Below are 14,624 nucleotides of genomic sequence, written 5' to 3' on the forward strand. Positions count from 1 at the left end.
GACGAATATTCCAATAAACCACAAACAATTTTTACTTGACACAAGCTAATTCTTTTTAAGATTTTTTTATAGCAAGTACCTATTCCCATAATGCACTACTACTAGTTTGTGTATTTATCTTTTAAGACAAAACCCACTCAAACCAACTGCTATCTCTAACCCAAGTGACCCATGCAAGTGTGTGTACCATGCACTCCCCTTACATGTAAAAGTCACATGACCTAAGTAGCCAAAGTGCTGAATGGACAAACTAAGTCTAAGACTTAGGATGCTGAGTTGGTTGCTTGGTTCTAGAGTAACAATACACGGAGAGAAAAACTGAGAGTCACCTTTCCTAATCAATCAGTAAGTCCTGGCATGGTCCTTTAAGTTTCTACTGAGACACCTAAATTGACATATTAAATTGGCATTTTAAGTGAAGTAAAAAAGATTAAAAAAAAAAAAACCCTTTCAGAATCACACTAAAATATCTAAGGAATACATTTAGTACATACAATTTTTATACAGGGAACTCTAAAGTTTGATGTAAGCAATCATTTAAACCGGTTTATCTTGTAACTTGGTACTAAAACCAGTCTGAAGAAAAATTTAAATGGAGTCTCCTTGAATATTTCAATTATGCACTTACTTCCCAACACAGAAACTCAAGTACTCAGGTACCTTCTTTTTAATTACATTTTAAAACCCTAGTATTTATTAGAATTATTACTAAAGTAATTAATTACTAAAGTACTCACAAACAAGCTCAACTTTGGGTTACAGGTAAATATTCTTTTAAAAAATGTTAGGAGCACATTTATGATTAATACTAAAAAAAGAATGTTAGAAGTAACAGTATGTTATTATGCTTATCAAATATTTCTAATTATCCTAAAAATTTCCAATGAAGTTTTTTGTAAAAAAAATCCTTTTTCCTCTGTCACAGATACAAGAAGGCAAGGCAAGGCTAGTGAAATAACTGCAGGGTGAGCACAAGCTTCTGGCCCTTCACTCGTGCAGTGGAGAGCTCTATCACCATGATCATCAGGTATCACATATAAAAACAGGAAAAAGGAAATACCCACCTAGCTTTGCCTCAGAAGTGTCCATCTCCCATTTGCTTTTCGGAATGTAACCCTAAATCGTACACAGAGAGAAGCTCGAAGGGTTAGAAAGAGACACATACATGCATAACACGTTTGAATTGGAAAAGCATTAAAACTGGGAATGGATTCAGTTTCCTCTCGCTAGTTATAAATATATCCTTATGGAAAACACAACTTTATTATCCTTGAAGAAAGTTAAGTGACCAAATTCACCAAACCTCACTGCACTTTTAGAGCAGTCGTCAGGACAGGATCAGGAATGCACTCTGAGGCAGGTCCAGCTGAGGACTCAACTGCAGCCTCAACACCAGATGTATAGCAATTATGGCAAGAGTGTACAGATAGTTACTGAGCCAGGATCAATAGCACTCAGGAAATTTATAAACTAGCTAGGTTACTTTCTAAGAACAACTGCTATTCTCAAGTAATTGAAGCCATTATATCCAAAAGTGTTCTTCAAGATATTCATTCCAGTGTCTTTTTTAGTACTTGGAAAAGAAAAACTGGTACTTGAACCCAACTACCCCATCATGAAGTTCACACTTATTTTAAAATGACTCAATCCATGTGCCAGTTAGATCTTACAAAGGCTAATTTTATTGAATCAACTTCAGAGCAGTTCTCTTTCACCAGATGAAAATGAAACTATTTCTGATAGCTTCTAATTACCACAGGCAATTTACAGCTTACATAAGATAACTGAGTAATTCATTTTAAACAAGTACCCCAAACATCTTCCAATGTCCCTGGGTGTCTACAACTATGTAGTAATCCCTTCTGTTTAGTCTCCTAGCCAGTTTATTCCATGTCATTTACCCCAATTCTCCTTTTCCTTTATTTGGACTATGATTTCAATTAGATCCTATTATACAGAAATGTTAATATTAGGACCTAGTGAACCAGACAAATTCATTGAAGGTATTGTCTTTTACGAGTCATCTCTCTACTGTTGAGAATGTTCAAGGTCATGGAGCAGACTGCACACAGCTGCATTAAAAACACACTGGAGACATCGGAACAATCTCTACAGGAGAGTTCACTTGAACATCGTATTCCAGGACACCTTTGCTTTTATACACTGCTAGTCTTCATGCAGAACTAGGAATTACTAGGTAGTATTTCAGATTATAAATTACATCTTTTCCAAAAACACTTAGATCAAATCAAGAAAAAGCTGTGCTGACGTGATGATGTTGAGTTAAATACTGAGGAAATTTGCACAAATGTTATCTTAAAAACCACCTAGAAGCACAAGCATCACTGGAATAGTAGAATTATAGACTGTAATCATATGTACTAGGTTTGTGCAAGCACTAAAGGCAGGAATCTATCTCACCAACAATCCCTAGGGATTCTTTTATCTAAGAAAAGACTGGACTTCATTCAGTACAGAACTGAAAATGCAAAGTTTACTGAGATTCTGTTAAAGCAATCTGGATGACACAAAACTTGCTTACACCACCTTGGTTAATATTCTCCAGGAATCTTTTACCCTTGGGATAGATTCCAAGGGCAAAAGAGCTGGATCCTGCTATGTGATTGGGCTACAAGAAGTTGAGTTAAGTAAAAAAGTGTATTCACATCCCCCTGCTGGAGCCATCCTGGTCATCCTCAAAACTTTCATCCTTTAGCAGGCCACATGGAAATACAAGAGAGTTCAACAGAGTAGAATTTTAATGCTTCCGTACCAGTTCTCTGATGTAAAACTAGTGTTACAATGTGTTTCTCTTTTAAAAAGTAACTGTACATTTAATTAAAAGCTTCAAGTTGACTACATTTAAGCAAGTGAGATGAAGCATATCCTGAAATAAAACTGCCACAAAAGATGAAGCTTCCAAAAGCTAACAACACTGTGAATTTCTCATAGTCACTGTCTAGTACAGGGTACAAGTAGTTAGGGAGGCTAATAGTTACCCACAACAGTGTGGCCTTTAAGTAAATTTCCTGCTCACATATTAGAGTATGTATGTCAAAATGCAACCTGATTAAGAAAAATAAGACTTAAAAAACATACTGAGACTCAATTATCATTAACTTTAAAGCTTATTTTTTAATACACATTTTAAAAATCTAGGAATGAAGAGGTCGACACCAATGCTATATAAACACAGTTTCTATCAAGAGTCTTCTATGTCACACACGGTTTGAAGAGACCACTCCTTATAGACTATGTTTTAAGGGACAGCAATCAGAAATCTCTGTTTGTACATTTTCATTAAAAGAAATATGAGAAGCAACTTTAGCAAGAGCTGAAATAGCAAACAAAGCAAATAATACTGTGGATTTAAAAAGCAATACTATTCAAAGGCATTGTTAATCTCCGTACCTCATTAGCCAACACTAACACGTCAGTAATTTTATAGGTTTCATTTCTTGAGTGACAGGATAAGGAAAACATCTCCAGAGGTGTAATCAAAAGCATTTACAGGAGGTACACAGAACTTTACACTAACATTATTATTTTATCAGCCTTGGTAAAAATCCATTGCCTACACAGTCATTTTTGTCATCACTTAACAAGACAAAATAAGAACAACTCCAGCAGCCAGTGGCAGCCCTTTGCTTCTTCGTTTAATAAGTTCTGCCTCAAGTGACAGAACTCAATTTTGAGATCTTAAAGCAAAGAAGACACACGTATGCACATACTGGACAGGCTATACCACATACCCGCTGGAATGGAAAAAACTCCCTTTCATATGTAATTTACTTTTTTGAAAAGTATACTCTCTTATAACCACCCACAGCTAGATGAGTACAAAGAGGAGTTTCTTAGTACTCTGCTAAATTTTTCTTTTAACAACACAAGAGTTTTTTTTTGGACTAGGAAAAAATAAAAAAGAATCCAAAGCCTCCATGAAGATGATTACGGAAACTTTTACTGTAAAAAGTGTGTATCAACACTATTTAATCTAACTACAGATCTGAATAAAAACACTCCTTAAGAATAACAAAGAGACACTTTGCTCAAAGTGGTTGGTCTGTCTCCTACCAGTTCGCTTTCCTCTTCTTCTGCATCTTTCTTTTCATCCTTCTGTTCTTCAATATTTGCATCAAAATCTTCCATCTCTACCTACAATATACCAATAATCATTGTTTAAAAAAAGGATTGCATTAGTATTTAAGGAAATGTTGACTCACTAGAATCTAGAATAAGCACAAGACGGCATGGACTCTTCTCTGCCATATACCAAGTAAATCTGAACACCTTGAACTTTGAATTGGGACTAAAAGACCATAGAAAGATATTCCTGGAATTTTTATCTTTATCCCTATAAAGTTAGGCAAAATATTTTACTCTAAGTAGATGGGTCACCTGTTTTTAATGCTCAAAAGATACAGACTTTTAAAAACTTCTAATGAGTATTTCTCCAAAATAAGAGAAATGGGGGCAGGGGCACAATAACAAATATGAGAGCACAGAGATGTGAAAGTACTTAGAAGGTAACACAAACTGGTAGGAAACCACCAAAGCTGGTATAAGGAAGAGAGATTGGTGGTTCCTCCAACAGGGACAGAGGGTGCTAGAAGAGGAGCACCGTCAGGAATGCTGGCCACACTAACATGCCATGTTTCGGGGAGACTTTAGAAAACAATCGCAGAAAGAATTTAAAGGACTTCATTCAAAACTGTTAACTTTTTTGGCTCTGTAAGACCAGGTCAGCCTCAAACTCACAGAGATCCACCTGCCTCTCCCTCCCAAGCGCTGTGATTAAAAGCTTGTGTCATTAGATCTCATCAAAATTGTTACTTTTAAGGTAGTGATATGCCAGTCTTTATAAGGTATGTAAGAGGCAATCTAGCAAACTAATATGGGCATAAAACTGGCAATCTCAGAAATAGGCTGTTTATATGTGTGAAGTTTAAAACTGAGCCAAGGCTGGGGAGTGGTAGCACACGCCTTTGATTCCAGCACGTGGGAGGCAGAGGCAGGTAGAGCTCTATGAGTTCGAGGCCAGCCTGGTCTACAGAATGAGTTTCAAGACAGCCAGGACAAGACAGAGAAACCCTGTCTTGAAAAACAAAGCACAAACAAACAAAACAAAACAAACAACTGAGCTTAGGACAACGGCCTAAGTGATTTCTTAAGGTCTGGAAAGGCTAAGTTAGAAAAGGAGACTGCGTTGAGATAACACAGAGATAAATGGAAAGGCAGTGTATGAACTCATAAAAGCCAGAAAAAAAGAGTATGTTTTTAAAAGGTGGCATGATCAACTCTACCACATGTGGCTATAAATTTGAGCTACAGGAGTGTCTGCTCCCAAGTCACAGAATCACACATTAAAAACAGCACCATTCAAAGAACAAGGTCAAACAAAACAGAAGTACACAAGTGACTAAGACAGAAATTCACTGTCTTTTCATGATGCTTTCTTCCAAACTAATGACTACCATCAAGAGTTAGCAATGAGTGAAAATGTGTTGGAGAAAAAGAAACTAATAGATACTTATAGATTACTTATTGCAAATTAAAAAAGTAAAAACCCAATAAATATGACGTGGGTGCCAAGGTTTAGACCAAAGCCTAACTTGCAATGAGGTAAACTGGCATCTCAAATGATGTGAACCAAATGTGATGCACTGAGAACATATAATTCGTGCAGCATTCCTGCCGAAGTTTTATTTTACACATTTATTTGTTAGTTCATTCATTCATTCACTCACTTGTGTATGAGCACACACATGTGCCCATTGCTCTAGCGCACAGTAGGCTCAGAGAGCCATTTGCAGGAGTTAGTTTCCCCACCATGCTATTATCTCAGTCATCTCCAGAGCCCTGTCTGCTATTTAATTTAAATCTAAACTAACGGAAGCAGCCAACCCAAACTGATGGGCACTCAACAGAACAACTGGTCTATATGCATAAAAATTCTATTTTTTATGGTAGTCAGTCTGAGAAATTAATTTTTATAAGTCTGAGTCTGGGATTTTCTTTTAACCTTTATTTTATGTGTATGGGTGATTTACCCGCATAGATGTCAGTGTACCACCTGTGTACAGTGACTGAGAAGACCAGAAGAGGGTATAGGATCCCCTAGAGTTACAGATGGCTGGAAGCCACCAGATGTGTATTCAGAATTGAACTTGTGTCCTCTAGAAAATCAGCCAGTGCCTTAGCCACTGAGCCACCTCTCCAGGCCCTACAATATTGAAAAATAATAATAAATAAATAGATAGAAACAGTAGGCATACGTGTGTATGCTTCAGTATGTGTGAGACTTTGGGTGTAGGCGTCTTCTTCCTCAATTATTGCTCTTTTTTTTTTCTTCCCAGATAGGGTTTCTGTGTAATCCTGGCAGTTGTGGAACATGATCTACAGATCAGGCTGACCTCTGCCTCCAAAGTGCTAGAATTAAAGGTGTATATTAACTTATTTTCTGAGACAGGGCTTCTCAGTGAACCTGGAGCTCACCAATTTAGACTTGTTAGCCACTGAGCCCCAGTGATAGATCAATCAATCTTTCCCCTCTCCTCTCTCTCCCTCCCTCTCTCTGTGTGTCTCGACAGGGTTTCTCTTTGTAGCCCTGGCTATCTGGAAACTTGCTATGTGGATCAGGCTGGCCTTAAACTCACAGAGATCCCTTTGCCGCCTTTGCCTCTGGAGTGCTGGGATTAAAAGCATGCACCACCACCACCTGGCCCCCAAGAATCTCTTATATGCCCCTCTCCAAAGTACTTGGATTACAGGCAAGGGCCAAAGTGTCCAGTGTTTATATGAGTGATGGGAGTCAAAATTCAGGTCACATGCTTTCGTGGCAAGCACTTTACTGAGGGAGCCACTGTTCCAATTACAAAAAGTTATAAAGAGCCCCGCAGAGGTGCCACACACTTTTAAAACCTGCACTTGGGAGGCAGAGGCAGGTGGATCTCTGTGAGTTTGAGACCAGCCTGGTCTACAAAGAGTGTTCCAGGACAGCCAGGGCTGTTACATAGAGAAACCCTATCTTGAAACCGCACCCCCCTCCAAAAAAAAAAAAAAAAAAAACAAACCAAGCTGCGCATAGTAGTGCATGCCTTCTCTGTGAGCTCAAGGCCAGCCTGATCTACCAAAGGAGTTCCAGGCCAGTCAGGACCATACAGTGGCTGTTTCATCATATCCAAAAAGGGGTTATAAAGTACACCATCAGGACAGGTGATGAAAGCTAAATATAGACTATTTTTTAAGCTAACTCAAGAAAATTCAAATGTCAAATTAAGGAACTGGCTATGGGGTATGACCTAGGGGGAACATGGGATTAAGTAAATAAAAAAAACAAAAATTAACACTTAAGAAATTTATTTTACTTAATATAGTTAAAGTTTTTTTGAGGCAGGATCTCTCTATGTAGCTCTGACTGTACTGGAACTCACTCTGTAGATCTGCCTGCCTCTGCCTTCCAAGTACTGAGATTAAACATGTGTGTCATCAGCCTAGCTAATGTTAACTTTTTTTTTCTTTTTTGAGATAGGGTTTCTTTCTGTAGCTCTGGATGGCCTCAAACTCACAGAGATCTGCTTGCCTCTGCCTCCCTGAATACTGGGATTAAAGGCATGTGTCACCACCACCCAGTTAAATTTCTTAAATTTTATAATTAATTAACTTTATTAGGGAACATCCTTGTTCTTAGAAGACAGCCATCAATATATTTAGAGGTGATGGACTAATGTTATTCAACTTATCTCTCATATGATTCTACAGTAATGGTATAATAATGTCACTAAGCATTAATAAAGAAAAATGTGGGAAAATATTATCAGATTCATTAAGATCATTAAAAGGTAAAAACATGCTCTTACATTGTTCATGTAACTTTTCTGGAAGTTTAAGACATCTGTGTAAAGAAGGTGAAGTATGTGTTGCTTATTCTTAACTGCATTTGAGCAAAGATGCACACTTACTTCTTCAATTGCAGCATCTTGTAGCAAGGAACGAATGTCTAGACGCATCATGTGACGAGGTGCGGTTTCCCAATGATCAGCCATCTATAGAGATATTCAGGACAAGTTATCACAGACAACTACTCCAATAAAGGACAAATAAGCTGTCCAGATATGCAATTAATGCTACAACTTGAATAGGCTAGTTCCAAGAAGAGCTAGGCAAGCCCCTCCAGTTAAAATACAGAAAGGAAAACATTCATTGAATCAGGTAGAAGAAAATGAAATGAGGAAAGTGAGTTTAAGACAACAGTGCTGACACTCAAAGAATGACGCTTGGGGTACTCCAGCACCCTATGTTTCTGAAAAGTCACCTTGTTTATTTCTTTAAGCTTTCTTCCATGAATATTTCTCTTGCCACAAGTCTGGTTATCGGCACTCATTTCAGCCAAATACACCTAAACAAAAATAAGTAATGAGAAGGTCAAGAAATAGAAAACTCAAACTAAAAGTGCTTCAAAAGTTCTTTAAGACCATACCTCAAAACCCTTGGTTTTTGCTGCACTCCAAAACTGGTCAAAATGTCTAACTCTGTCATTGATAGCATCCAGAATGATGAAAGGGAAAAACCCATCATCCAGAGTCTTTTTGAATGTTTTAAACATGCTGGTGCGGTAGGTCTCCTCCATTTCAGCTTCATATTCATATTCCATTACCTAAATCCCACAGAAACGGGGGTTAGCAGAAGGAAGGAGCAGGCTCAGCCTGGTTCACACCAAGACAGAATGACTATGCATCCTTCACACCTAAGTACCAAAGCTGGTGTCCAGAAGACAGGAAGTGGTCATCTTCAACAACACCCCCCCATCTCAATCCAGGAGTGGTGGTGCACACCTTAAGCCCCAGGTGGTGAGACAGACAGACCCTTTTGAGTTCAAGACCAACTTGGTCTACCTGAAGTTCCAGACCAGCCAGGGCTAGTAAGACCCTGCCTCAAAACAATAAACAAACCCTATCTCAAAAAACAAAAGAAACAACCCCATCTCTCCCTGAATGCATTTTTCTTAAAATCCCACCAAAAGGTCACATCATACCTTCTTTTTCACTTTCTTTCCAGAATCCGGATCTTTTTCTTCTTTTTCTACTTCAGTGATGAAATAATCATCTAGACTTAAAACTCTGGGTGCAGGTCCTCCAAATTCTACTTCCTTATCCTAAGAATACAACAGTCAAGAAGATTTTTTTTTTTAAAGTAAACCAAATTGACAAACACACTAAAGTTCCCACTTGTGGCTAAATAAAATAAAAATTTCTGATGGTTTAAAAATCAACCAGAGGCAAAGTTATTTGTCTAAGTAGATAAAACATCTACTAAGGATCTATGGCCTATGGCCTCTATAACTGATCAAATGGGAGCTACTGCCTACTAACACAAGCAATTCTTTTCCTTTTCTTTTTTTGTTTTCCCATACTCACCCGAATAAGTTTTGCAACATGTGTCTTTCCACTGCCAGGCAATCCTCTCATTATGACAACAATCTGAAATACAATGAAGGTAGAGATTTTGTTTTGTGTGGGGTTGTGGGATATAGCTTATTTGGCTCAGTTTCTGTATGCTTGCCTAGCATTCATAAAGTCCTGAGCGCCATCCCAGTAACGTGGGAAATGACTGTAATCTCAGCACTCAGGTGGTAGAGGAAGAAGGTCAGAAGAACAAGGTTATCCTTGAACACACAGAGACTCTGACTAACCTGCTATACCTGAGACCTTGTCTTAAGAAACAAAGCAAAAGCAGAACAAAGGAAATGAATATGTATGTGGAACAAACTACTTAAAAACCAATGGCCCAAAGAAATCAGAAGATATTCTGACAGGAATGAAAAGAAAGACACATCATTATTCAGCTCATTGAATAAAACTAAACAAATGTTTGAAGGGAAGTTCTAGGTGCAGATGTCTATATCAAGGAAGATTCAAGAGCCTGGAGAGATGGCTCAGCTGGAATTTTAGGACTGCTAGTATTCTCAGCTAGTGCATAACAAAAGATAAAACAAAAAACTCTAAAACACATTTCTGCAATTTGAGAATGGCTCAGCAGTTGAGAAGAACACTGGTTTTGGTTCCCAGCACTCACGTGGTGGCTGTAATTCCAGTTCCAGGGGATCCAACATCCTCTTCTGACTTCTGTGGGCACCAGGCACACAGGTGGTGTGCATACATACACGCAAACACACAGAACTCATCACACAAAAATCAAATAAAATCTTCTAAAACATTAAGAAAGAAGATCTAACATCAAAAACTTACTTTTCTACCTAAAACACTAGCAAAAGAGCAAGCTAAAACTAATGACACAGAAGGAAGGTAACAGAGACTAGAGCAGATACTAATGAAATGAGAAGAATGAGGAAAACATCAGGGTTTGGATCTGGTTAGCGTGTTCCTCAACAGTACAGGTGCTAGAAACTTTGTCTCCAGGGTCTGTTGGGTGGAGATAATGGAGTTTTTATCAGGTGGGGATTAGTGGGAGGTTAATTAGATCAGTTGGGGTTATTCTTGAGGAACCCTGGACACCTTTCTTGATAGTGGAATAGTATAAATTGTAGGTCTGATCCTTGAATCTCTATGGCTTCCTGTCTCACACATGTTCCCAACATCATACATCCTCCATGTTCTGATGCAACAAGAAAGTCCTCATCTCTTGCATCTCCTACACTGTGGTATAAATAAACATCTTTTCCTTATAAAGAATCCTGTCATTATGTCATTAGAAATGTCAGTATCTAAATAACAAAAACCACACGCGCACACATTGCTCAAATCTATAAAATCAAAAGCTGGTCCTTTGGAAAAAAGCAATAAAATTGATAATCTTTTACCTAGGCTAAAAAAAAAAGATTTTAAATTACTATAATAAAAAAATAGAGATGTCACTACCAATATTACAAAAAGGTGAAGAGATTATAAGAAAGATACATATGAGCTGCATGCTAACAAAGAATATACCTTAGATAAAACAAATAAATATCTAGAATGATGTATGCCCAAACTTGCCTAAGAAACAGCCAAAAAAAGGGGGAGTGGTGGTGGTGGTGATGAGAGAGTAAAACAAGAGAAAAAAAAGGTCAACTGTGGTAATATACATCCTTAATCCAGCACAAGGGAGGCAGAGGCAGGTGCATCTCTGTGAAGTTAGCCTGACCTATATAGTGAATTCTAGAGCAACCAGAGATATATAGTAAGACCCCGACCAAAAACCAAAAAAGTGAATAAACCTGACATAGGTGACATATACTTTGAATGCCAGCCTTTGAGAAGTGGGGAGGCAGAAAGATCCGAAGTTCAAAGTCATAAGGTCATTCTTGACTAAAAAGTAAGTTTGAGGCTAGCTTTTTATACTTTGAGACCCTATCTCAATGAAAGAAAAACAAAAGAAAAAATAGATTATGTGAATATGAATAGGATCAGAAAAAGACAGTAAACTGGTAAACAGATGAAAAAGATGAACAGGGCTGGAACAATGGCTCAGCTATTAAGGGCAATGGCTAGTCTTCCAAAGGCCCCAGGTTTGATTCTCAGCACCCACACGGTAGAGCCACCTGTAACTCAGTTGCAGGGGATCTGATGTTCTCTTTGAGCCTCATAGGTACTAGGTATGCAAGAGGCACAGATACACAGGCAAAATACCCATGAATATAATAATAATAAAGTACTAATAAAGAAAAGCCTAGAAGACTCCATCACTGAGTTCTACTAAATATTTAAAGAGTACCAATTCTTCCAAAGACCAGAAGGAATAATTCCAAACTTATGAGGTCAACATCACTTTGTATCAAAACTAGTCAAAGACACGACAAGAAAACTAGCATATCTATTATGAATGTAGATGTAATAATGATCTTCAAACCAGATCCAGCAACAGAAAAAATTGTTCTAGTAGCACCAACTACCATGAAAATAAATTACTGTATTAAATTATGCCAATGTACTAAAACAAAAGTCATACAATCATCTCTATTAATGTTAAAAAAAAGAAAAAAGCATGCAACAAAACCCAACAACCCTTTGTGAGTAATAATATTCGAGAAAATAGGAACAGAAGGAAACTTCCTCAACCTGATGAAGTGCATCTATAAAAACCCACAGTTGAGTCAAGCAAGAAGGCTCAGTGGGTAAAGGCATTGGCTTCCATAACCGCAGTATCTATGTTTTATCTCTGGGATTTACAAGGTGGACAGAACCAACTCCTGTAAGCTGTTCTGACTCTGACATTTATAAGTGTATTGTGGCACAGTGATATTGGTATGAATAATTTGCATTGATATGGATTTTGCTTTAGTGATTTAAATTTAAGGTCAATTTTATTATATGCATATGTGTTTCTGATCTTGATTAAGGTATTGTGATTGTGTAGTTCATTTAAAAATGTAATGTATATAGGTTGTTAATGGATAATCATTAATAATAGTCAAGTTTGTAGTCATGTTAGTTAGATTTTCTAGATATATAGAGATATATTTCAGTTAGATCGGCATTCTTCATATCTTTCAAAGACTACGGAATATGCTATTTAATGTTTTAATAACTTAGGGTTTTTTTTCATGACAATGAGACACGTCTGCTCCTGGCAGCACCAATCTACTTCAAGAGGAAGATGGGCATCGAAGAGGCACCTTAAGGAGTTTGATAGCCATTTGGGCAAGAAACTGCTCTTGCCTGGACTGTTGCATAAACTGGACACAAAGAACCCGCAGAAAGAGGACTGCTGAACTTGCCTAAAGGTGAGATGATCTTTCGGGGTTCCTGATGCATTAAAGAGTCTGCAAGACATTCTGCAGGACACAGCAGATAGTGACTGAACTGCCTTTGAAATTTCCTGCTTCATTGAAATGTCTGCTGGAAACTATGGGCCTGTAGGCCGAAGATGGATGCCCCAACAGTACAGAGAACTTTGGGTGACTGTCCAGGCAGTGAGATGTCTCTGTGATTTCTAGAGTTTTGTAAGTTGCTTACTTCTCATTTACTTAGGTCTTTGATGGAGTTGAAAAATAGATAGTTATAGCTTTCCTTAGTTATGATAAAGATAAAATAGATATAAATATTGTAATTCTTACTTGATAACTGTTTTTGTTATATGTAATTTTGCTATGTTAAAGTTAAAGCCTTCTTTTTTATGATTAAACAGAAAAAGGGAAAATGATGTGGGAGTGTCATATATCAATCTGTTGATTTCATTGGTTAAGTAATAAAGAAACTGCTTGGCCCTGATAGGTTAAAACATAGGTGGGTGGAGTAAACAGAACAGAATGCTGGGAGGAAGAGGAAGTAAGCTCAGAAACCATGCAGCTCCTCTTAGAGGCAGACACGATGAAGCAAGTCACCAGGTCAGACATGCTGACTCTTTCCCGGTAAGACCAGTGCTGCAGTTTATTAGAGATGGGTTGATGGGGATATCAGAATTAGCCAGTAAGGGCTAGAGCTAATGGGCCAAGCAGTGTTTAAAAGAATATAGTGTCCATGTAATTATTTGGGGCATAAGCTAGCAGGCGGCCGGGAGCCAGGGTGCCGGGGATGCAGCCCTGCTGCTCCTAATACAACAGCACAGGACCTGGATTCGATCTTAGCACCCACTAGGCTGCACGCAACCATTTGTAATTTCAGTCCCAGGGAAGCTGACTCCCTTTTCTGACACTGTGGGCACCAGGCACACGTATAGTGCACTACACACACACAGGGAAAAACACTCATAAAAACAATGACTTATTAATCTATATATGTGGAATTCGGATATGTGGATAAAATCTTTATTATAAGATTATTCAATATTAGACAAATTTCAAAGCACATATATTAATATATACATACATATATATCTCAGAGAGAGAATAAATCAGAAAATTAAACCTAAACAAGTCTCCTAATCTCCCTTTTTGTTCCACATATCAAAAAGTCAAGCCTACTTTTTCTTTCTTCAAAATGCAATTAATTAAGCTTTCACAAACTATTTTTAAAAGTTTCCAACGTTATTTTTGCAAAGAAATCTGGCTCTAAAATTTTTTAAGATTTTAAAATGTAGGCAGTGTCTGAGATTGTTGGTTTCAGATGCTACGAGGCTTTGAAACCAATATTTTTAAGTTGCAGAAAAGTTGAGTAGAAAAATTCTACTCAAGATACTTCAAACTAAGTTGATAAAAGAAATAAGCCTCCCTCTTACCATTTTTACATTCACAACAATTACTAGTCAGGTTCGTGGCACTTACTCTTTCAGGCCTGCTCTCCCGACCTGGGGGTTTCAGAATGTCATCCACGTTCTTGGACTCAGGCTTCTTCTCAACCCGTGGTGCTGGAGGTGGCTGGTGGCCCAGGGAAGGAGCTGGCAGGGGCATTCGCTCCTCTGGGTAAGTTCTTCGTTCTCCTGGGTTCAAGCAGTAGAATAACACGATTTACACAGTAATCATTGTGAAAGGTAATAACTTTTTCTTTTCTTCCTATTTATAATTCAGATCAGGCCTAATGAGTTATGGGTCACTTTTAAATTTAATAAATACATAAATCTACTGCAACTGAGAAAATAAAAAGACTGGCATATTTGGGGAAAACATATTGTTCTGTAAAACACTGAATTCATCATTATTCATATTAAATATGGGAAACTATTCAGCAAGAGGACATGGAGGAGTAAAT

General features: G+C 37.8%; 1 protein-coding gene across 3 annotated transcripts in view; it reads right to left on the reverse strand.

Annotated features, from left to right (window-relative positions):
• The window catches only part of Ylpm1 (YLP motif containing 1), a 76,434-nt gene that overhangs the window by 11,899 nt on the left and 49,911 nt on the right, over positions 1-14,624 (reverse strand). For 2 of the 3 annotated variants that reach the window (XM_075948034.1, XM_075948033.1), the window contains 8 exons: positions 14,201-14,355; positions 9,417-9,479; positions 9,035-9,154; positions 8,480-8,656; positions 8,315-8,398; positions 7,962-8,045; positions 4,075-4,155; positions 1,065-1,116 (listed from right to left, as the gene is read on the reverse strand). In XM_075948034.1, the coding sequence (XP_075804149.1) occupies positions 1,065-1,116; positions 4,075-4,155; positions 7,962-8,045; positions 8,315-8,398; positions 8,480-8,656; positions 9,035-9,154; positions 9,417-9,479; positions 14,201-14,355 (816 nt within the window). The remainder of the gene's footprint in view (positions 1-1,064; positions 1,117-4,074; positions 4,156-7,961; positions 8,046-8,314; positions 8,399-8,479; positions 8,657-9,034; positions 9,155-9,416; positions 9,480-14,200; positions 14,356-14,624) is intronic. The other variant, XR_012907703.1, reaches the window with a different exon arrangement.

Source organism: Microtus pennsylvanicus, chromosome 14 (genome assembly GCF_037038515.1).
Source record: "Microtus pennsylvanicus isolate mMicPen1 chromosome 14, mMicPen1.hap1, whole genome shotgun sequence".
Lineage (NCBI taxonomy): Eukaryota > Metazoa > Chordata > Mammalia > Rodentia > Cricetidae > Microtus > Microtus pennsylvanicus.